The 25,683-nt window shown below is 38.1% G+C and overlaps 1 protein-coding gene across 12 annotated transcripts in view; it reads left to right on the top strand.

Moving 5' to 3' along the window:
• MRTFB (myocardin related transcription factor B) overlaps positions 1-25,683 on the top strand; it is a 210,922-nt gene that overhangs the window by 126,835 nt on the left and 58,404 nt on the right. For all 12 annotated transcript variants that reach the window (XM_038540314.1, XM_038540304.1, XM_038540306.1 and 9 more), the window contains 5 exons: positions 13,871-13,936; positions 16,228-16,283; positions 17,408-17,483; positions 21,507-21,668; positions 23,002-23,180. In XM_038540314.1, coding sequence (XP_038396242.1) covers positions 13,871-13,936; positions 16,228-16,283; positions 17,408-17,483; positions 21,507-21,668; positions 23,002-23,180 — 539 coding nt within the window. The remainder of the gene's footprint in view (positions 1-13,870; positions 13,937-16,227; positions 16,284-17,407; positions 17,484-21,506; positions 21,669-23,001; positions 23,181-25,683) is intronic.

The following is a 25,683-nucleotide window of genomic DNA, read 5'->3' as shown; positions in this document are numbered from 1 at the left end:
GAATCATAATACCAATGCTACCAGCTAGTTCTAATTGAAGAGGAAAATGGATGCTCTAATGATGAAAAGAAAACTGGGGTATGTATTACTTTACTTTGATTAAAACTAACTTCTCTAACAACCCCAAAACTCAGTGTTTTAACCAAAGTACATTTCTTGCTCAACACACAGTCCAGACTGCTACCCTAGTCACCTGTCCTCTAAGAAGTGGCTTGGGGAGTCTGGGCTTCTCATTGTGTTGCTCAACCCATGAGTGGCGGGGGAAGAGTTACAGACATGTGGGGCCACATTCCCACTTCTGTTCCTGGCGGATAAATAACAGTTATTATTAAAGTTTGTGAAAAGTAGGTGAAAGTTTGTGGTGTGCTGGGACATGGCTGTAGTAGATCTTTTTAAGAAAAGGTGTACATTTGTCTGAAATCTTCTGAGCAAACTAACCTGGGGAAAAGAGATGAAATAAATATCTTTACCAAAGCACTCAGACTTTTTAATTTTTTTTAAGATTTTATTTATTTATTCATGAGAGACCGAGAGAGAGAGAGAGAGAGAGGCAGAGACACAGGCAGAGGGAGAAGCAGGCTCCATGCAGAGAGCCCAACGTGGGACTCTCCTGGGTCTCCAGGATCACGCCCTGGGCTGAAGGTGGCGCTAAACCGCTGAGCCACCCCGGGCTGCCCGCACTCAGACTTTATTAAATGTTGAGAATTATCTCGTATGTACTCAACCTGCACTGTCCATTAGCCACATATGGCTATTTAAATGTAAATTTAAAATAAATAAAATTTTTAAAATTCAGCTCCTCCATCACATTAGGCACACGTGGTTAGTGCCTGGCGTATGCAACGGTACAGATTATAAAATGCTTCCATCAGTGTGGAAAGTTCTGTGAACGACAGTGTTGCTCTGCTTTTCTTCCTCCATGCCTCTGCCCACCACTTTCCTTTCATCCCAGCTTTGCAGGTCCAAAGTCGCCAAAAACCCAAACCCAATGCCATTTCCTAAAGAAAGTCGCTTGATCCTATTAGCTAAAAATAATTTCCCCTCTCCTGTATGTTCCCTATAACTTGATTTGCATTTCTTCGTGGCATTTGACCTTTTTCTGTAGTGATACATAGATCTTTATTGTCTTCGCTAATAGACTGATGATTTGGCGGGGGGGGGATAGAATCCTTGTTTGGATTATTTTTGTACCTCACCCCCAGTGTCCTGCATCTCAGAGACACATTATTATGCAACAAGTATTTAAAGAGTATTACACCCCCCCCCCCGGCCTTCTTAAACAGAATATAATTTGAACTCTTCCCTTCAGATATAATTTGTAATTCAGTTATAAACTAATAACCCCACATGTGATGCATTAGTGCCTTAAAGCACCGTGTCAGGGTGTGTGAAATCATTTATCAGTGCACAGAATGATCTTTAGATCATTACTAGATTATTAGCATTGTTCTTTATGGTTTGATTTTTGCCAAAATCAGCCACTCTCCCTTTTCTGATTTGCTGCTTCTAATTCGTATTTGTAAGGTAAGCAACAAAGTAACACAATGTAATAGATCTTGATTCTATTGTTGACCCAACTAAAATACATTTATTGAGCCATGGTTGAGAAACAGACAAATAAGCGTTGAAATAAAGAATGCTACAAAGCCTTCTCTGAGTAAAGCACATGAATTTTGTAACATCTATTTTGATTTCTCTTAGAAATTCTTTATTTTCTGTCAGTGTTCTACAAAAGTGCAAGTGTCGTTACAGTATCACTAAAATAACATTTTTAAAAAATAAATTTGAAGAGTATAATATACTCTTTATAATAAATTAAACTAACATGCTGGTATGAAGGAAAAGGTAAAAGATCCCTCTTCCCAGACAGTGTTTTTAAAAAACAATGGGTGCATGCTGTTTTTGAGGTAAAGTTATATAACTTTTTGTTAGAAATGATTTGATTTTGCAGAATTTGTTTGTACTCAGCATCGTGACAGCATACAAGGAGCTTGCAGCCTAAAAAGTGAGAAACTAAATGATAATATAGAGTGAAAATGTGCACGCACGTAAAAGAGAGAACAGAAGAAACCCATGTGTGTGTGCTCTCGTCCACACGAGGGAAGAAGACACCTGTTCGGGCCAGCCCTCTCTCCAGACCTGTGCAGCCCCCAACATCCCTGACGACTCCATTGGGCCTCTTCTTCCCATGAAACATGCTCCTCTAGTTTCCTGTCACATTTAAGGGAATTTCTGTCCACCTATTGGCTCATGCTGGGAATTTGATCAGTGACACTGTCCCTGACCTCCTCCTCATAACCTGTCACCAGGTCCTGTCACAGATACATCAGTTCTACCTCAAATATATTTCTCTCACCCATAGCACTGTTTCACCACAACCACCACCCTTGCCTAGGCCCCCTTCCTCAAATGCAGTCTCAAGTGGACACAGGGCTGCCTCCTAATCTCACCCCACCCACTTAGACCCCTCCATGGACTGAGGCCCTGCCCCTGTGTCCAGAAATAGGATGTTCTTCTGTTTCCTTCTATCACTGTCTCTCCCAGAATGCCTGTCCCTCCCCAATCCACCCTACTCCATTGGCTTGAAGGACCACAACTCATCCCTTCATTTGCACCATCATGTACAGTCGCTATGATACTGGGGCAGCCCACTTCTCAGTTCTCTTGTTTTGGTGGGCAGATAGCTATGCATACATATGTGTATGTAGGTAACTAGGTAGGTGAATGCATGGGAGTCCCATTCCTGAATCTGCACAGTGGCAGAAAAACCAAGCTATTGAGCCAGGATCAAGTGACCTCAAAAGAGTAGCATGTGCTTTCTATTCTGAGAAAAATTGGAGATAAATAATATTCCACAGTTTTTCTGTTTCATTGTCAATTATCCTTTTATTCAGAGAGCCTGCCTTAGGCCTTTACATTAAGACTTTTCAGTCTTTTATGCCACATACATCTTCCCATCTTAGAGGAATTAAGAGAGAACTCCTACCTGCCAGCACCTCTACCTAGAGCTGCACACTGAAATGCTGATGTGGTGGTGGTGGTGGAATATAGAACTTCTGATTGCCCCCACAATAAGAATAATATTATGTTTTCTTGGAATCATACAGATTAAGAAATAGAGAAGTTTGGCTATGGAGCCAGCATGCTTCTACAGATTAAAAATCAATTGTCTCAAAGAAAGAAATCAAGTATTGTTTTAACCTCTTTACATTGCTGGTGATAAAACAGTTAAGTGGAAGATTTTGCTTTTGAAGTGCCTGTTGTTTGTGTTATACTTCCATTTATGCCTCACTGTGTACTTTATTTCCATCACTTTTTAATCAAACACTATTTTTAAAATGCGTATATGTAAAATATCTTTCTGTACGTCTGCCACAGACTGATGTCATCCCTGCCATTTTGTACTGGGCCCCCTGGCTTGACATCACGTTGTCATACCATGAGAAGCATACTTTAAATTCATTCCAACTTTTGACAAAAAGGAGAAGGGAATTTGTGTGAAGGTATGATCAGTTTAAAGAAACATGCCCCATTTTTAGCAGTCTGTTTCCATGGTAACAGAAGCAGCAGCCAACCATGGAGTTATCAAAGTGCCTGTAAATTTCCAAGGCTGAGTATTGAAAACATTGTTTTCCTGACCTCATACTGCAGATTAATTCAGGAAACCTATAGTATGTGAGCCTGGACTGTTAGCATTCTCATTTTTACTTCATTTTTGCTTTTAATTCCTAATGGAGGGTAAATGGTACATTTTAGACTGTGACCTTCCCATCAAGTTTAGAATTCTGAAGTTTGTACCACCTGCCTCTTCCCACATCCCCCAACCCAGTAGACTTCATAAGGATACAGTAGGCTCTCCGGCACTGGAAAGAAAGGCAGTATTTCCTGTGTAGCCTAAGGCCTAACTTTTTCAAACACTAATTTACGTAGTTTTTTTAGTTAGCTTGATTTTGTCTCCCTTAATTAAGTGGAAAGTAATAGTATAAAAATTCCCAATCAGAAATGCTGTTTGCTGTTCATCATGTCAGAGGTGTAGATTTATGTGCACACTGTCTAACTCTGCTTTTGTTCCAGAAAGGAAGTGCCAGTAATGGAAGCTTGCTTCGTCAGGGCCGACCGCATGGCTGTTACAGGACAGACCACCATTTTATTTTGGGCTTTTCTGTGATCTATTTTGTAGAATCATTTAAAGAAGAACCTTATTTTATAATTGTCAAATTACACTCCAAGGTCTGTGATCTTTGGTTGCTCTTCTTTATCTTGTGTGAGAGTACTTACATGCTTTTTCTCTTCTTTAATGCTTCATGAATTTTACATTAATAGTAAGTGGAGATAAAAACAAATTAGTATCTGCCAGTTTTTCATGGTTTTCTTTACTCTTTTGCCCTTCACCTTCCCTTATTAATCTTCTTATACCCTTTAAAGCAACATAATTAGATTTTGTCTTCTGTTCTACCACCGACATTAATTCGAAAATACCCTGGGCTTCACATTCCTACAACAAAGTGAAATAGTCCTAGTTCTGCCCATGAGAAGCACTCACCCATAGAATATTCTTCTGTTGACTTATTCTTTGACATGATATTCTCCTTCCTCAGAAAATATAACTCTCTTATATACTCTAAGTATACCACGCAAAATTAAGTAAAACATATTTATTAAAAATTCTAGATATGAGCATTTAGAAGATGCTAGAATATGGGGGTGTCATCTAGAAGGGGAAATACAGGCCAAAACAATCCCAACAAAACCTAGGATTCAGTGTGACAAGGAATATAAAATGTAGCTGTTACTATAGTCATCATACTCCTGAAAGACAAAGTCACCATTAGTGATTCATGGAATTATGGTGGTGGAGGGCTAGCCAGGGCTGGGGGAGAAATGCAAAATTTGATTATTGAGTTACTAGTTTCTTAGTCTCTTCTTCTTTTTAAAATTGAGGTAAAGTTGATATAACCCAAAATTAGCCATTTTAAAGTGAACAATTCAGAGTTCCAAAATATTTTCATCACTCCAAAGAAAATCCTGTATCCATTTAAGTAGTTACCCCCATGTACCCCACCTCCATCCCCAGTTCTGCTTGCCACTGATCTGAACTCAGTCTCTGCATTTACTGATTCTGGATATTTCACATACATGGAACCATCTACTGTGTGGCTTTTGTCTCTGGCATCTTCCACTGAGCATCATGTTTTCCAGGTTCATCCGTGTTGGAGCAGGTGTCCATGCTGCATTCCTTTTTTTATGGCTGAATAACGTTCCATTGTATGGACAGACCACAGTTTTTACCATTCATTTCTTGCGGACATTGGGACCGTTCCCACCTCCTGGTGATTGTGAATTAGTGCTGCTCTGCATGTGTGTGTGTGTGTGTGTGTGTGTGTGTGTGTGTGTGTGTGTGTGAGAGAGAGAGAGAGAGAGAGAGAGAGAGAAAGAAAGAGAAAGAGAGAGAGACCCTGTCTTCCATTCTTTTCAGTTCACCTAGAAGTGGAATTGCTGGGCTATGCCTCTTCTTCACTAAAACTTTGTATAATGAGCTTCAGGAAGAACTGCCAAATTGTTCTAAATTTGTATCGTGTGGTCTTTGATCAGAAGGATAAAGTTCAGAGCCAACGAGTGACTTGCCAGTTTCCCGACTGACTTCTGTCCCCCAAGCTGTTGCCATTATTAATTGGAGCATTTCAGTAACAAATAACTTTGTTTCTCTTTCCAAATTGCTCTTCCCAGTCTGCAGTGATTATGTCAAACCTCCCTCGCTGGCCTCAAATTGACTTTTCCTTCATTCCCCTCATGTTCAGCAAGTCGCCTTTCTTCTTCCTCCTTTGAAAAAATTAAAGCCGTCTTTGGGAAATCCCTGGACATCCCAGACCAAATCTAGGTATCTAGCTTTACCCATTCGTCTTTACCCTCCTGTTGTGATAGAGGAAGTATCTCTTCACAAAAGCTCTCTTTGTGTGCTCTGAATCCTCTTTCCTTCCAGGGACCTGCTGCCTGTCCCTCTCCTGTGCATTCTCATTCAGAGTCCTTCATGATCATTCTCCCTCCTACCCTTCCTCCTCCTTCCTGTCTCTTGCTCTTCATCAGTTATGAACTTGCTTTTGTATGCTCCAGCTTGAAGTCCCACACCTCTCAAGCTCTCACCTTCTCTCCTACCCTTCAGGGCAACATTTTGAAAACATTGCTTCCGTTAACATCATTCACACCCTTGCCCCTTCTCTACTCTGTAACCTCAAGCAGGGGGAGCTGCGGAGGGAGAAGGAGAAGCAGGCTTCTCGCTGAGCAGCAAGCCCAATAGAGGACTCAATCCCAGGACCCTGGGATCATGACCTGAGCTGAAGGCAGACAATTAACCCAATGAGCCCCCCAAGCATCCCTCTAGTCTGACTTCCATCCATGACTCCAAGTAGTAGCTTCTTGTGCACTAAAACTGCAGTTGGTCATGACCCCCTTCTAGAAACACTTTCACACACACTCTTCAGCCTCCTCTTCCTTCATAGACCACTTCCTCTGACTTCCTTTGCTGGATCATCATCCCCTAGCTGACCCATATGTGGGCTTTTCATTGTTAACGTTCCTAGGCGCTGAGTTGCAGGCTTCTTTTGCCTTCTCTTCGCTGAACTCTCATGCTTCAAATGCCAATAAGTGATAACTTTCTAATTTCACTCTCCTTCTAAGACCTACCTTCTGAAATCTGGACACACAGAGCCAGTTGACATCGATGCTACCAATTCACACATGTCCAAGACCAAGCTCCTGAACGGCAATTGTGCTCTTTGTCTTAGTAAATGGTCTAACCAGGTGCTTAAGCCCAGAAACCCAGGCATCATCTTTCTTGTCTCTTTCTTCTTGAAACACAACATCCAGTCTCTTACCATATACTGTTGATTTTATTCTAAATATATCTTAAATCTGTCTGTTACATCTCTCAGCTGTGTTGAAGGGGAAAAAAATGAGATGTCTTGTGCTTAAAGTTTCTACCCAGGAACATTAGAAAAATTCTACCAAGTTTATAAATAAATAGGAGCTTTGCAAGGGAAAGCTTAAGCAGGGCTTCTGACAACCACTATAAATGTCTCCACGTTTCAGTCAAAAACCTGCCCCATCACCCTCACTAATGCTTTTGATATTTTTTGGTTCCTCACTGCTTATTATTTATAACAAATTTCACTGTTATTTTGGCATGATATTTGCCATTAGTCTTGGGTGAGCACAAGTGATCTTTGTTTCTGAATTTAAAGTTACCTTAAAACATGTTGATGTACATTGTGGGGAATGGATGAACAGAATGGTACTCTCTTAACTCATAAGTGGGAATATAGATTGCCGAAACCATTTGGATTGCAAAGTGCCCCCATCAGAATTTTAAATGCATGTTCCATTATCATACATTTTATGTATATAATCATCATCATCATGGAAGGATACCAAAAAGTGAGGGTAATCATTGCAGAATTGTTTATAATAGCAAAAAAATCTGGAAATTTATATGTATATGATTGATATATCCATATGTTGGATACAGCCATTCATACAACCAATAAGAATGAGCTAGATATTACGGGTTTGTTCTTTTTTTTTTTTTTTTTAAAGCAAATCAGCAAACTACATGAATAGTGTGATCTACCCCGTGTATCTCCTTTGCATATCTTATATTTAATATTGCTGGAATATTCACAAAACACCCTCTGGGGCCATAGAAGCTTCACAGTGGTTACGTTTGTGGAGAAGGACTAGAGGTGTGGAGTGGAATGGACTTTCACTTTTCTTTTTAATACCTTCTTTATATGTGTGCGTGTCTCTTTTATTTCAACAAATAAATAGAAAAAATTCTCATAAAACCTGAATTTTTAATAGAGGTATTGGTGGTATAGTGGTGTATTTCTGAGACCCAGGCCCAGAAGGAAACTCCTCAGGATGTGGCTGCTTACCTTCTGACTACAAAATACCCATCCAAGCAAAGAGCTATAAGCATGTGAATCTTTGTTGAATTAAGTTTTTTTTAATCCTCCTGATAATGGGGGAGGACTGCATTTGTGGGGGCTGGAGGATATGTGGGAAATCTGTACTTCTGTCTTAGTTTTGCTCTAAGCCTAAAACTGCTTTAAAAAATAATAATAAAGTGAAAACATTCTTGCAGTTTTATATTTAAAAAAAAAAAAAAAACAGTGGTTACTTTTACCAAGCATCTGAAGTAATAGTGGTCATAATAACAGTATTGATGACCACCACCTATTCAAACATTTGTCTTTAAGGAGAAGGAAGAATTCATCTGTCTTTTGCTCTTTGAATATAAATTTTTTCAAGATTTCAAATTTTTTTTAAAGATTTTATTTATTCATGAGAGACACAGAGAGAGAGAGGCAGAGGCACAGGCAGAGGGAGAAGCAGGCTCCATGCAGGGAGCCCAACGTGGGACTTGATCCTGGGCCTTCAGGATCACACCCTGGGCCAAAGGTGGCACTAAACCGCTGAGCCACCCAGGCTGCCCAAGACTTCAAATTTTTTACCTTACCTGATTAAGCAAATGCAGGTATACATTTTACCGCTAAATTGCTGCTTTAATAAACGACTACAACCCAGCTTCAGTGAGGCCCTCAGACCTCAATGTCCAAAGATTTTATGTAGGGGGCAGTACTCCCCTATCTGTTCAAAAGATAATATGATAACATTGTCTCTTTTTATAGGCTCAGGCACCTAATTTAATGCAGTCTAAACAATACTTAATTAATTTTTGCCAAGTCCTTTCATTTTATTCTCTTTATTCAAACATCTATTTGAAAAAATTAAATTTAAAAACAGAAACCAGGGCCTGTTTTTTGCATACTAGTGCCTTCGGAGTAGATACAGAATCAGTTCCAGAGTATTCTTTGGTTTTCCATCTTTGCTTTTGCCTCTGGTTTACCTGGCCTTCGCTTGACTCCTCAGGGTCTTGGGTTTTTCATCCCTGATGATTCTACAGTTTATTCTGCGTGATGTCCTGCAATTAAATAATATACATTGAGTCCTCAAACTTGCAGGCAGCTGCTCATCTCCCCTCCCCTTTGTAACCTACCCTCCTTCATACCCTGTAACTGAAACTAGCTATTTATAAAGAATTTCCAAGACCATGGCTGACTGCCACACCGCTTCCCAGAACAGGTCATTTCTGCCTTGTTTTTATAGTATACAGTCCTCAGATATCCCCTCACAAACCTTTTGCACCAAAACCGTGCTTTAAAATGTTGCATAATGTGGGTTTTTTTCCTTTAGAGTGAAAAAGCACTTTAATTAGCACTTTAGAGTGAAAAAGCACTTTAATTATTATACAAACACTTCAAATATTCTACGTATAGAAAAAATACACATATCACCTTGGTTCAAAAAGCAAATGAAAATTTTGAAGTGGGGTATCTTAAGTATTATATGAAAGACATTGCATTTTAGGTTGGGCTTGTTGTTTTTTTTTTTTCCTATAGGAAACTAATCCTGAAATTTTGTCTAAAGGCAGTTTAATCCATTTAAGAGGTTGGGTAAAGGAGCTAAAAATACTCTTTAATGTGTAGACGATTTGTGATGCTGAATAAGAGGGACATTTCATCCCTAACATTAGATAAGCTACCTTTCATTCTTTGGAATGGTGGTTAAAAATCCAATTTTTACATTTCTTATATCAAGAGCAAGTTGCAAACACTTTTGTTGACACAATATTGTTTTTATATGTTGTACCAAAGAATAACATGAAGTAAGATTTTCAAAATTGTGTGTATTTTTTTCTCTGCTGAAATGTAAGAGGAAGCCATGAATGTTAGCCTTAAAAAGTATTAAAACACATCTACCTTGGAAATTCAATAATTAAATTTTTTTCTCTAAATTAAATGGATATAAAGTAGTATGTATCCATGTCCTCACACATCTGCTGTAATTTCAAAAGATGCTGGCTTGCACACAAAGCAACTAGTCCTACTACTTTATGGTCATCCTTATATGGACCACACAGGTACCCCTTCTTCTTCCTTCTGGGAATTAAGGGTTTAAACTCAACGATTTTAGACTTACAGACTTACTATGACCATGTGTTGGATTATTTTAGTTTCTCCATTTTTCAAAGGCAAAGACATTTAAAAATGTTCACATATGAGTGGTTGTAACATGAATTCTATTTCACTCTTATCATTACTATTCTTTGTTTTCTTAAAGGATATAGCCACTCACTGGCTGATTTGAACTATTTTCTTCCTCCTAGGAATTCTCTAGATTTACATGTTTTCTTATCTTTCATGTAGTATTTGCAAAATGACCACGGAGAACTCTCAGTTGTAGTCAATTCCCTAATAAGATGGAGGCCATGGTGTCAGCCCAATAGCTCAGTTGATCAACTCATCTCAGCACCGGGGAGAACGCTGTCAGGTTCAATTTCCAGACACAAGGCCAGTGCCCGGGACACTGGCTTCTTAGGCATCTGCTATACGACCACCTGCCGCCAGCACAGGAAAGCACTGCCGGACCAGCGTCTAGTCTTCTGTTGGTGGCTATAGAAGTGCAGTCTCACCGACAGAATGTGTCAGGCTTTCCAGAGACCAACTGGTGTCTTGAGAATGACAACTACACAGCAAGCCCAGTGGTGGTCAGTGGTCTGGGCCTTCCCCATCTCCATGGGGACGGGAGCATGCAGTCTGCCAGCGGGGAAGATGGTCTCCATGCTCAACTCCTAAAGGCCCCAGAGAAACTCGAGAAAGCCTCTGGATCCCACAACCACGGACGACTCTTTGATGATTAACAGAATCGGGTCCCCTGCCCCCCTTCACTGTCCTGGCTACACACTGCCACATTCCACCAGCTCCAGTTGGCCAGTGTCGCAGGACAGTTATGCCGTCTGCACCCTTCAGACCGTGTCTTTCCTGGCCTGGATATGCTGCCTTCGAGGTGCAGATGTTGGTTGTCACTTACTGTACATTAACTGGTACACTGATTTGATGAGTGAGAAGCACTAAAAGGAAGTTTGATATTTCCTAGAATTGTGAGCCTGTAACCAATTTGTACTTTTTATAACTGGTGGTTCTTCTCAGAAGAGCTTCCATCAAGTTGTGAGTTACTGGTTATGTTTAATATGGGGAAATACAGTAATTGTGTTTTGATGCTGACCAAAAGTGGCAGTGTACCTGAGCCTCTCTATAGAGCATTGTGCCCAACACTCAGTATAATGTGTCTAGTGCCGCCCACTTGGAGCTAGAAGGGGAAAACTAAATCCAGCTGGGCAATCAGTCTTAACCACGTGACTAGTTACTTGCACCTCTGCCTCCTCTGCCATTCATGGTCTTGCTAATATCCTTGCTTCAAAACAAACCTTCCATTCACAGCTGCTGCTCCTGCTGCTCTTGGCCATGCACCCCATACCTGCACCTTGCAATTCTAACAGACCCCTCATAGGTGGGCTCTTAGCCAACCAGTGTGCCTGCACCAAGCTGCCCGCTGCACCTGCTTTGAGTAACACCATAGTGTGATGATGCTGCTTCTTGAGAAAATTCTATAGGCAATGAGGAGAGGAGTGATTGGGAAGATTATTCTCCTACCTACAAGCAGTATGACATAAGTCACGTTGTATTCCACACAGAAAACCAGATGGAAAACACAAGTGGTTTGTGTTTAACGTTTATTTTAATAATTGGTGACATGTGTTCATTTTGTGTGGTACCCTTGTGGGAGCACATACCTTTGCATGTCAGCATGAGAACGTGATTTCTAGTCCCAGATCTTGTAGCTGACAGAGCCACTATCACAGTGCATGAGGGCAGCTGACCAGGGTACAGTCAGGAGACGCTTCCAGGCTAACAAGCTGTTGTCATCACTGGTAGTTTGCAAATGAAGTTGTCGCAAATGTATCCGTCATTCCAAGATGCCATTCGCCCTAAAAATATGTATTGTGTTTGATACATTTGTCTCACAAGTATGGTGCTTTGTTTGTTTGTTTGTTTTAAACCAAAGAAGGGAGCTGTTGATGTTTTCATTATCCTTTCTATTTGACACCTTTCTTTGAGGATACTCCTGCTAGAGATGCATCAGCAGACATGGACCACCGTGATCCAGAAGGGTCAGCCTTTGAAGTGGAGAATGTTCTGACCCTTTTCTCCTCTCACTATTCTTCTTCTTGGGATTATACCTCTTGAATATGACCATCTCAAATTTAGACAAGCATTAGCTCTAGCATTTGTGGAAGAATGTTAGAGTATGCAGGCATTTGGCTGCTATCATATTCATGGGTCATCTCTTGGTTATTTTTGTTCCTAGTAAAGTACTGTGATGGGAACATACTATCCTCAATAAAGTAAGTTATCAGGGGAAAGATCTTCCTGTTAGAGCATAATTGATTCAAAGCGTCACAAACCATTTTAATGTGAGAAACATGTGCATATATTTTTTGACCCACTAAATTTTTCTTTTGCTTTGTGTAATAGAATCTTAGGTCAGTTGCTTCAGTTCTAAAGGGGATATCAGTGATGCTCTGTGATCCTATGTCCACCAAAAGAAGCAAAACAACTTTTTTTTCAGTATTTAATAAAGGGTGACATTTATATCTAGCAATGAATAGGAAAATGTTTAAAAGCCATTCTACAGTCTAGACTATTTTGGAAGTATATCTAGGCTTGTGCTCTGCAGTCAGGTCAAAAAGCAAAAAGCAAGGATATAAGGATCGTAGGCCCTGCATCTTTAGGTCTTAGGGGTTTATTGTAAGTAGAAGCCATCATGTGCATTGCCTTTGAGCCTGGGTACAAGACTGGTCTGAAAAAAAAAAAAAAAAAAAAAACAAGACTGGTCTGAGCTAGCCTCTTGTTCCAGCCATCACCCCCTTGCTAGAACATTCTCTCTTTCTTCAAGAAATACATGAAAGTAATTTTTTAAGGCATATTGGCGGCCTTTACTCAAACCCTTAAATGAGCCTAACCTTGGTTTTCATCTACAGATGAAACCATAAAAATCAAAATAGAAATTTAAATGTAAGGTAAACCAAGGAAAATATTTTTCAAAGCTACTTCATGTATTCCTCTTTTGTGAAATAGGCTCATTTCCCAGATAAAAAAAAATAGGTGATAAAAAAGGAAGCTGCTTGAGAAATCTAGGGGGGAAATTTATTCTTAATAAATGTGGCAAAGTGGATTTTCACATTTTTTTGATGTATTCTTCATTCTCTACAAGTTCTAATGATTGATTTATTCTTTTTTCATTAAAATGATATCAATTGATTTTGGTTTTTTGAGAATTCGCAGAATGAGACATGGTGTTATGTTTGTGCAAAGGTTATTAAACTTTAAGCTCTTAATTTAGAAATTTTCCTTTGGGTCATTAGTAATATCTCACAGGTCTAATTTTTATTATAAATTTGGCCTTCATTAAAGCTATTTAAAACTTGTTCCAGATGAAGCAAGTCTCTCCAAATAAGTCAATCTTAAAATAAATTTTTGTTATTAACTTGCTTTATTTAAAAAAAACTAATTAACGTCAAAGAATCTCACATTTCTATTTCTACCAATTAGATATTTTTATTAGCAAGTCTTAACTTGTAAGCCAACTATTTTAGTTTATTTGCTGAGTACTTTGTGATTGTATTGACACAATAAATATTTAGCTTTATCTATCAAATTAAGATCATTAACTACACAAACAAATATGCTAAAAGAACTTCAGAATTTACCAAACAGGTAGAAACTACAAACTGATTTTCTTTCTATCTATAAGTTTCTTTCTTTCTATAAGTTAAATGGTGCCAGGTAGTATCCTTACTCAATAAGAATAGAAGATGGTTTAATAAAGCTTAGCTTGTATCTCCTCTGGGACTTGATAAGTCGGATCCTACAGTTGCATATAAATTCCAATGGTGATTCTTTCCTTTTCACAGTGCTCCAGCTGAGGCTGCAGCAGAGGAGGACAAGAGAACAACTGGTGGACCAGGGCATCATGCCACGTAAGATTTAAGTGTCACTGTCCCCTCCAGTGTGATAGAACAAAATGCACATGTCCGACAAGAATCTGGATCACACTCTGCTCTGAGCTGTGTCCATTTAGTCAATAAACCATTACCAAATGACTTGTTAAGGAGAATCAGACATCAGCATTGCCATCCTAAGAGAATCATCTCAAATACAATTTGAAAACCAGATGTAGCTTAAAAGATAGACCTGAATTCTGTATTACACACACACAAAAAAAACTGTGAAACTAGTTTAAGATCAGGTCTTCCTTTATGCATGAGCATTGGTTTTAATTTTGATATAACTGAAATCATCTCTACATAATATGTGCAGTGTTCCTTAGACTGGCAAAAGTAACATGTAAAGTAAAATTAATGTAATGTAAAGTAAATAATACATGTAAAGTAAAGTAAAATTAATTCAAAGCCTTGTTCTACTTTAATTTACTTAATTCAAATTAATTGTCTTTGTTACAATATAGTGTGGTCTATAATGAAGTGCATTTTAGTTATAGGACTAATAAGCATTCTATTTATAATCAAAAACTCTTTCTTGCCCAACTACAAATAATTTCCAAGTATCTTGAGGCTTCCTTCCTTAATTTTTTAGAGTTAATTAATTTTAGAATATTTGCCCATTGTCTTCTTACCTTTTACTCACTAAGTTTGGAGGTGATTTTATATTTAGAGGGAAAGACTGGTTGTTTGGGTGTTAGGATTATTTATATAGATGTTTATCTAAACATTGATTTCCCTAAAATGGCTTTAAAAGACTAAAGAAAATGACAAAATGTCTTCTGAATCATTGATATTACCTTTTTGGGGGGTTATAGAACAATTTTTCTCTGCAGTAGATATTTTTAAATCTAGTACTATGATAGACTCAAAGCTGGTTTGATGATCTGCCAGATTTCTCTACCACTACATTCCTGACTGACAATGAAACCAGTCAATCAAATAGTATCAAATTATGGTATTAAGGACACCACCGCTAAGCCAGCTCTACTCTGCTTTTGAGAGCTGTTCCCTGGTCAAACCTGTTTGGGCTGGGCTTCTGGGAATCTTTGGAGTGCTTCAAGTACCAGAGCTGAAAATAATTCTACCAAGAGCCAATGGGTCAAGTTTTGGAGATGACAGCCCAAGCAAGCATAACCTAAATCCCATCCACATTATCTGACTGCCCATAGTACACATATGCACAAAAGATTTTGCAAAGATAATTGATAGAAATACTGTGGTAAGTGATGTTTTAGCAGAACACTGCTTATCCTCACTCTGAGATTCTAGAAAACTTAAAGAAGTAACAGTTAACATGTTAAAGAATCACTCTGTCTTTAGAGTGAGTTGCATTTTGATACAATAGAACATTAAACTTTCTAATTCAGAATTCTAGATTTAAATTCTACTTTGAAATAAATAAAATCTTTTAAAAAAAAAATATTTAAGGGCAGCCCGGGTGGCTCAGCGGTTTAGCGCCGCCTTCAGCCCAGGGCGTGATCCTGGAGACCCGGGATCAAGTCCCATGTCGGGCTCCCTGCATGGAGCCTGCTTCTCCCTCTGCCTATGTCTCTGTCTCTCTCTCCTCTCTGTTTCTCATGACTAAATAAATAAAATCTTTAAAAAAAAAAAAATTTAAATTCTACTTTGACCACAATCTAACTATAGACCTTCAAGAATTCATTTAACTGCTTTGAGTCTTTCATCTGCCCTGGGGCTAATACCTGCCTTGCAAGGTTGTTGTGATGATCAACAGTGATATAATTATGATTGACCACAGCATGTAGGGCTACGTGCATTGTGGGGTCTCAGTAAACAGTAACTCAGCTCTGCTAGACATGAAGTACAGAGTGCCCTCATGTTCAGGGTTCCATCACGCCTAGGTTAAATGTCCTCAGGACATTTGGTCTTCCCCACCCCCACCCCCACCTGCATCTTGTAGGGCCACTAAGAGCAAAGGCCTGTTAAGAAATCATCAAACAGTTCTCCTGGTGACGATAACTTGGCCCAAGTATTGGCTGCAACTGTCTGACCTAACATTTGCATTGTCATGTATACAACTCTATTTTAAATGTTCACTTGTTTTATCTGTGAATATGTAATTTTAATTCTAAAACATCTTAAGGTTTCAAATTTCGTAGATCTCCTAAGAGAACTAGTAATAAATGGAACTGTAGATGCAAACTCTTAAGATTAAGAAGGAACATCAACATAATGTACCCTAACGTTTGACTGAAATATTAACGCCTCTATCTGTACTCCCAAAATGATTCCTGTTCTTCTCACAGCTTTGAAGAGCCCAGCTGCATTCCATGAGCAGATAAAAAGCTTGGAACGAGCCAGAGTAAGAAATTTCAGTTTCAAATGTTCTACTCCTCTGCTTCTTTTTTATTTTAAAGTACCTGTGGGCAAGTAGCAGTCTTACTCCTAAATATTGTCAATAAAGAAAATGCAGTATATTTTCATGACACATGACATGTAGAGTAATACATTCTAGGGTAGTTTTATCTTGAAGTTTTTAGAAAATGCATGATGTTCAACTTTTGTTCTTTTAAAACTTGTAACTAGTTTTGTACATAAAGGACAAATCATACTTCGCCTTGTTGCTTTTGGAACATACCAACAGTTTTTAGAATAATAACGGAGTAGTCTGCCATTTGTAACCACCCCCTCCCCCAGACCAACAGCCCAGTGATGTCCTGACTACCACATCTTTAGTTCATTTCTTTACTGAATCTGTGGTAGCTGTACATTTGACCAAGAATGTTGCTAGGTTCAGCTCTGTTTTATTTGAGAGGTCTCCATTCCTATTTGCATATTGGTTTTGTGTTTATTCTTTTTCTTTAAAAGGACCATTATGCACATTCATTCTTTTTGCTTTAGGGAAAACTTCTGTCATACAATGTGAAAATAAGAATGTTCCAAAAATTCCATAGGGATTTTCCCAGAATGCAATAATGATCTCTTAGAATCTTATACAATCTAAAACCATCTGAAAGCCTTATTGTTCTAGTTGAGAATTGTTTTGAATAAGAAAATATGATCAGGGATATGAATTCACTAACAAACATACATTAGGATTTTAAAGAAATTTGTAATTTAGGTGGATTTTTATCTGACCTAAAGTCTAGATGTTAGATACTTAAATGACCAGAATCCTATGTCTGTTCAAATTATCTTTTGCCTTTTCCAAGTTTTAAAATAAAAGTCTGGAAAGTGCTTACTTTATGCACTTCAGATCCCTGTGCAGTTTTGAAGGCTGCAATTTAAGTTATGTGTTGGGTGATAGCTTTTCAAAGTACTAATTTCTACTCTTTCCTTCCCAAAATCATGACCAGAGAGCATACAATTCATTTAAATGGAGTACCTTGAGAGAAGAATGTAAAACCACAATAAGTCATAAACAATTTATGGTAAGACTTTTTCACTCTCTCTCTCTCTCTCTCTCTTTTTTTTTTTTTTTTTAAGACTGAAAACTTTTTGAAGCATAAGATTCGGAGCCGACCAGATCGTTCTGAACTTGTCAGGATGCACATTTTAGAAGGTAAAATTTTGATTTCTGCTTATTCTGTGTTTTCTTAAGAAAAGAATGAGAATTCCACCATTGCTGTTTATTTCCATTTTAGTAACTTCTTACCCCACAGGCTGACATCCTCCAAATGGGATAGCAACTTGAAGACCCGAAACTAAAATGTTATATTAGATACATGGGGAAGATTTGATTCTCTAAATAACCCATTAATGGACTGACTCTTCCCCACCAGCTGGTGCCATAGATGTCTCTACCATGTTCTGGAGAAACATTTTTGGTCCAGAGGATTTCTTCATCAGTGAGGAACATATGCCCATTAAGTCATAAAGAGTACAGTGGCCACAAATCTAACCCTAGATTTTTCAGCCACCTGGACCCCGTTATGTCAACCTAGTACAGAGCTCACACTTACCATCTTCTGTTTGTTGTTACCTATCCACTACAGTCCCGGTGACCTGACCATTAACATAAACACCCATAGCCTCCCAGATTTTCTCAGTGGTCTAGCCTCATCACTTGTGAACCTGGTAAGGACAGTTCTATTCCATCTCTGGTGAGACATGTGGCTCAGGCTAGCATGGTTTTCTCTCTAAAGAGAGCATTCTTGAAAGCTGGTTTCCCCAACTTAAATTGCCAAGTTACATTTTGTTACTGTTTTGCTTCTCTGACTTGACTTATTGAGCAAGACTAGGAGCTTGACCCTGTGATAGTCTTGAGTGTGTTAAACCCTGAGATGATACAGAAAGAATCTGAAAACTTCTCAAAGATTGAGACTGTTCTCAAGTAGAAGGAATATTATATTCTTCTGGCCTAATGGTAGAGTTGTTTTAGAAATAGGTTGGTATTGGGCAACCTGGGTGGCTCAGCAGTTGAGCGCCTGCCTTCAGTCCAGGGTGTGATCCTGGAGACCCAGGATCGAGTTCCATGTCGGGTTCCCTGCATGGAGCCTGCTTCTCCCTGTGCCTGTGTCTCTGCCTCTCTCTCTCTCTCTCTCTCTCTCTCTCTCTCTCTCTGTGTCTCTCTGTCTCTCATGAATAAATAAAATCTTTAAAAAAAAAAAAAAAGAAGAAATAGGTTGGTATTACAAAGTATTAGATTGTAGCTCAATATAAATAATATCCTAAGTATCAGACATGTCCAAAAATCTTTCAGAAGCAATATGATTGCCCTCATTTGAGGTGGTAATTCATTGGCCAGTGAGCTAGACACCAGAGACCCAACAAATGAGTCAAATGGATGCCTGCCTTCATGAAGCTTACATTCTAGTGGCGCAGACAGATAATAAACGGGCAAAACAAATGGATTACAGATCGTGAAAAGTACTCAATGAGAGGCTGCTGTGATTAGGGACCAGGCACAGGCTGACACCACAGTAAGGATGTTGTAAAGAAATTCCAAGGATCAAGTTGGTATCTATAGTCCATAGTAGCTCCAAAGAATCTATGATTATAGGACTATCTTCATATCTGAGTGGGAGGTCAGAGGTAGATGTCTTTCACTACTTTCAGTTGTGTTCTCAGAAGCCCATTGGACTAAAAAAAACTTTCCAGAATAGTGGTAGGGTAGGAACAGCTACCCGCTGTCGGGGATAAATGAATCTTCAAGAGGCAAATGTACTGGTAAGTAACTGGGCAAATGGCTCCTTGTACACCTAAAAATATCGTGACCTTTACAGGACATTTTTGAAGGAACAATACTGTCTGTTTCAACTTGCCTTCTGATTGTAACAGCCTTTATTAATATTATTAAGACCAAATGCAAATACATTTAGCTATCAAAAGGAATATTTGCTTTTTTTTTTCAATTTTTTTTTTTTTTAATGTATTTATGATAGTCACAGAGAGAGAGAGAGAGGCAGAGACACAGGCAGAGGGAGAAGCAGGCTCCATGCACCGGGAGCCCGATGTGGGATTCGATCCCAGGTCTCCAGAATCGCGCCCTGGGCCAAAGGCAGGCGCCAAACCGCTGCGCCACCCAGGGATCCCTCATATTTGCTTTTTTTAAAAAAAAAGACCAAAAAAAAAAAAAAAAGACCAACATTTCGAAACCTAACTATGTATATGAATGAACCATAAGTGATGTTTTTTGAACATCTGTTCTCAAGTTGGGATTTTTGAAGTAAGAAAGAATATATCATTTGTAATTTAACAAATAACTTTAAACCACCCCCCAACTTATTTTAACATTTTCCCAGGTTTGATTGAATTGGATGTTTGGCAGGCAAAGTCTACATTATTTTTCTGAAGTTCAGCTAAAAATCCAGCCTCAGTGCCATGGAGATGAAGAGATGATAAGACCAAGAACAGAAACATAACAAAATGCCAGCCTCTCATTATTTACTTTTGGGATATTTTCATTCCAGACATATTCCTGATATCACTTGGATGTGTTGATAGGAGAGAGGAGAAAGGCAGAAGCCTGTCCTACCTGGATCTTAACAATACATTTAAACATCAACCTGAGAGTGATCTACATGATCATCATCTTTCTTGCATAAACCACAACTGTCCTACATCATCTACAATTTCGATTGAGGGTGGAAAAAACAACATAAAGACACTTGAAAAGCAATCTAAGTTGAAAAATCTTAGATTTTATCATTTTCCCAGATATTTTAGTTGTTAGTAAGCCCTAATTTGACAGTGATTTATTTTTTAATTTTTTATTTTGACAGTGATTTATTTTTTAATGACTCACCTTTATCAAGTCATTCCAAAGCATTTAATCTAGGTTCCCAAGAAATAATTTTATTTTTGAAGGTTGTCATTTTCCTATAACATTTAGTTAAATTATGTGTTGACATCACATATGAATTGATATGAACTGTTGTGTGGACAATCAAGGTTGACTTTTGGTAAGCATATAATTCACCTGGTGGACAGAGAAGTATTCAGATGTGCTGGAGAGTAGTTTATGGGTCATGGGCTTTCAGCGAGCTTTGGGCTTCAGTCAGAACATTTTACCTCCCAAAAAAAACATTAGTGATCCTGAGATTTTTTATAGGGACTTTCATTAAAAGACCTTCTCTACCATATAATTTAAGAGGCAACTCGGAATTTTGAGTTAATACCTCACCATTATTTTAATCAATAATAAACATTATTGAGAACAATTGTGATAAAATGTTAAGGAGAGATACCAGAAATGCAAATCATTGACAGAATTACCCAAATGAACAAATTATGATATTTATGTTAGCTTCGCATTTGTTGTACAACTGCATTTGTAAGTAGATGAGTTGAGGCTCTTTATGACCATTGGTTACTCTGTAATTGAATGTTCCAAGGTTATATATTCAGAAATAAACACAGAGGGATGCCTGGGTGACTCAGTGGTTGAACATCTGTCTGCCTTTCCCTCAGGGCATGATCCTAGGGTCCTGGGATCAAGTCCCACATCGGGCTCCTGCAGGGAGCCTGCTTCTCCCTCTGCCTATGTCTCTGCCTCTCTCTGTCTCTCTCATAAATAAATAAATAAAATCTCAAAAAAAAAAAAAAGAAACACATTCTTAATGTGTTTAAGAAGTCTTAATGAAGACTGTGAGACACACAGGGATCAATTTAAGAATATGATCTGTAGCTCTTCCCACTGACTCTTGCAGAGAAGCTTATAATCTAAGTAAGATCTAGTACCTCCATTTCTAGGAATTGACTTTCCAGTGCAAATCTAAAACTGTATACTTCTTGAGCCCCGGACCACATTCTCTTTTTCATCCTCCGTATCTCCAATACCTAATAAATGTGAGTGTGAACCTCCTACCATAAATGAACCATAGCAGTACCCCAGTTTTTGGCTTGAGTTCATGTTAATTTGACTCTGAGGGCATTGTATAGACAATACAAAATATCGAGGCCTAAAAATGTATAAATGTTGTACTAGAGCATTCTTAAACGGTCATTTTTCTTTCCTTAAATACATTGAGAACACATAAATATGCTTAAACCAGTTTCAATTAAATTAAATTCAGTCGGCCTGACATAACATTATGGAATAGAGTAATTCAAGTAATGGTTAAAAATGTGTTTTCTCTTTTAGAGACATTTGCAGAGCCATCCCTGCAGGCCACTCAGATGAAATTGAAAAGAGCTCGACTAGCTGATGATCTGAATGAGAAGATTGCTCAGAGACCTGGTCCTATGGAGCTAGTAGAGAAAAACATCCTTCCTGTGGACTCCAGTGTTAAGGAAGCAATTATAGGCAAGATGCAAAAATTTACTATTTTCTGGGAGAAAGAGAAACTTGGAAGTTTAAAACAAATTTAATTTAAAAAGCCAGCACCAATCATGAGTGTTGTTTTCTGAGTGAAGTAGCAATTGGTTAACACTTAAACCAGTTCCCATTATTATTGTTGTTGTTTTATATATTCTAAGACTAGCATCTGTTACCACTCAACACAGAGCTTCCTCTTGTCATGTCTGAGGTTGATGTATTAGTTTCCGATTTCATTATGGTGCTTTCTGAGTTAACTTGACTACATTATACTGTTTAATTTCTCTTGTGTTAAGAGTTCTAGAGACTTTTCATTATTTTGTTTACTTAAAGGAAAGATAAGTAGCTTGTTCAATGTTAGTTCAGCAAAGTAAACAGCACATGAGTACAGATATATTTAATAAGAATGGTAATATCTCTCCATTTTATCCTGGTCTTATCATACTTTGTTACAAATGTTTCCATTCCCCACTTCCCCCACACATACATTTTTTTTTCTGGCATAAGTTTAAGCAGAAAAAAAAAAATCGGGAATAATACCACTTAATTGGCAAGCAATTTTGACAAATTAACATCCTACTATAAAAACTATTACAGTTTCCATTACTCTGGGGGCTTCTTATTATAATATATTATATATTAACCAATAATATTATATAATAACCAATAATACTAATGCAAGAAGATTTTGCATTATTATGCATTTAATTCTTAGGCAATTTGTGGTCAGTGATTCTAAGTAATGCATTCAATGATGATTCCATTCAGTCTCAAAGAAACGGGCCCCACAAGGTAAGGTGTCAGTATAACTGGGCCACTCCAAGAAGTAGGACTCATCAGCAGATACCAAGGCATGGCCTCATTTTCTCCCACATCTCTTAAAGTTTTTTAACAGTTGTATTCCAAATCAGGATCCACACAAGGTCCACACCTGGTCTTTGGCTGATATCGCTTAAGTCTTCATTTCCTCGGTAGGTTTTCTTACTGTTGGTGAACGGGCCTTGTTATGTTCTCTAGCATGTCCACATACTGGATTAACTGAATGCATTAGCATTCCCAGTGTCACTAAAAACTTTTCTTGTCTTCTGTACTTGCTGCAACTGATAGTTGGATACAAAGGCTTGATATGATTCAGGTCTGACTTTTTCCCCCAAGTATTCATCATAGGTAGTGGTGTGTTCTTCCTCTGGGAAGTACATTATGTTCAAAAATTTTTTTAAACCAGCTTCTTACATTCTTGTAATAAACAATGTTTCTCCTTTATCATTTTAAGCTTGGTATTCTAAGGCCAAGATAAGTTGAAAATCGTTTCTTTCTTTAGGCGTTGGGAAGGAGGACTATCCTCAGACTCAGGGCGATTTCTCATTTGATGAAGACAGCAGTGATGCTTTGTCTCCAGACCAGCCAGCCAGCCAGGAGTCGCAGGGGTCAGCCGCGTCCCCAAGTGAGCCAAAAGTTAGCGAATCGCCGTCTCCTGTGACCACAAACACTCCAGCTCAGGTATCACCTTTCTTGTTTCTACCCCTAAACAGAGACAGTTTTGAGACTTGTTTTTTATGTATCAGGGTAATTATATTTCTTCTTCTTCCAAAAGAAAAGTCTAAAATTGTGGGAAAATAGAGATTTTTTTTCACCTGTGATACAAACACGTTAACTTGTTTCAGTAGATTCTTACATTTTATTTGAATTTTATATCCGTATTTTTATTTTACAAATGGCTATGTAACTCGCTTTTTAAAATTTTTTCTCATAACTTTTGTTGGGGATTTAATTCACATACTATAAAATATATCCCCCTCTTTTTCTTCCCATCTTAACCATTTTTAAATGTTCAGCTCAGTAGTGTTAAGTACATTCTCATTGTTGTGCAACAGATCTCCAGAACTTTTTTGTCTTGCAAAATTGAAACTGTACCCATTAAACAGCATCCCCCAACCCCTTTCTCCAGGCCTTGGCAATCACTGTTCCACTTCCATTTCTAAGAATTTGACTACTTTAGGGTGGGGGGATGGGTGAACTGAGTGATGGGGATTAAAGAGGACACTTAACATGATGAGCACGGAGTCAAGTAAAGAATTATTGAATCACTGTATTGTACCCCTGAAATTAACATAACATTTCATGTTAACTATACTGGAATTTAAATAAGTACATATATAAATACATACATATGAATTTAGCTACTTTAGGGATCTCATAAATGGAATCATACAATATTTGCCTTTTTGTGATTGGCTTATGTCACTTAACATAATGTCTTCAAGGTTTGTTCAGGTTGTAGCATGTGATAAGGCTGTTTTAAGACTGAATAATATTCCATTATAGCATGTTTTGTTTATCCATTCATCAGTGGATATTGGGTTGCTTCCGTGTCTTGGCTGTTGTGAGTAATGATGCTAAGTACGTGGGTTTGGAAATATCTCTTCAAAACCCTGCTTTCAGTTTTTTTGGGCATATACCCAGAAGTGGGATTGATGGATCATATGGTAATTCTGTTTTTAATTATTAAGGAACCTCCATACTGTTCTCCATAATGGTTGTACATTTCACACTCCTACCAACAACATGCAAGGATTTCAATTTCAGCACATCCTCACCAACACTTATTAATTTATATTCTTTTGATAGTAGCCATTCTAGTGGTGTGAGTTCATAGCTCATTGTGGTTTCGATTAGCCTTTCTCCAGTGATTACTGTGATGTTAAGCATCTTTTCATATCTTTGTTGGCCATTTGTATATGGAGATATGTCTATTTGAGTCCTTTGCCCATCTTTAATCAGATTATCTGTTTTTTAGCTGTTGAGTTGTAGGAGTTCTTTATATATTCTGGATATTAACCCCTTTAGAAATACATGATTAGCAAATATTTTCTCCTGTTATGTTGCATTTTCCCTCTACTGATAGTGTCCTTGGAAGCACAGTTTTTAAGTTCAATATAGTGCCATTTGTCTGTTTTTGGGTTTGTCACCTGTGCTTTAGGTATTCTACTAAGAAATCATGGCCAAGTCCAGTGTCATGAAGCTTTTTCTCTGTGTTTTCTCCTAGGTTTTTATATTTATTTTTTATTAAAAAATACTTATTTATGTATTATTTTATATTTATGTGTTTTTGCCTTATATTTAGGTCTTTAATCCATTTTAATTTTTGTATTTGGTATAAATAAGGATCCATCTTTATTCTTTTGCATGTGGATATCCGGTTTTCCCAGCATCATTTGTTGAAAAGACAGTCCTTTCCCTATTAAATGGTCTTGGCACTTCTGTTGAAGATCATTTGACCATATGCATAATAATTTAAGGACTCTGTATTCTGTTTAATTAGCTTATGTGTTTTTCTTCATGCCAGGACCACACTGTTTTGATTACTATCACTTTGTAATAAATTTTGAAATCAAGAAGTGTGAGACCTCCAACTTTGTTCTTTTTTTTTTTTTTTAAGATTTTATTTATTTATTCACAAGAGACACAGAGAGAGGCAGAGACACGCAGAGGGAGGAGCAGGCTCCATGCAGGGAACCCGAAATGGGACTGGATTCCAGGTCTCCAGGATCATGCCCTGGGCTGAAGGCGGCGCTAAACCACTGAGCCACCCAGGCTGCCCTTAAGACTACTTTTGGCTACTTGAGATTCCATATGAATATTAGGATGCATTTTTCTATTTCTGTAAAACATGACACTGGGAAAATTCACCCTTTTAGAATGTCTAGTTCAGTGGTTGTTAGCATAGTCACAGAACTATGCAACTATCACCACTATCTGATTCTAGAACATTTTCATCATCCCAAAAAAGAAGCCCATACCCATTACAATCATTCCCCAGTATCCCCTCCACCAGTCCTAGGCCACCATCAGTCTGCTTCTGTCTCTGGATCTGCCTGTTCTGGACATATTATATAAATGGAATCATACAATATGTGATTTTTAGTGATTGGCTTCTCTTATATAGTATGATTTTAAGGTTCATCCATGTTAAAGCCTATATTAGGACATAATTCTTTGTTAT

Source organism: Canis lupus, chromosome 6 (assembly GCF_011100685.1).
Source record: "Canis lupus familiaris isolate Mischka breed German Shepherd chromosome 6, alternate assembly UU_Cfam_GSD_1.0, whole genome shotgun sequence".
Lineage (NCBI taxonomy): Eukaryota > Metazoa > Chordata > Mammalia > Carnivora > Canidae > Canis > Canis lupus.
This window is presented reverse-complemented; position numbering and strand designations above follow the sequence as displayed.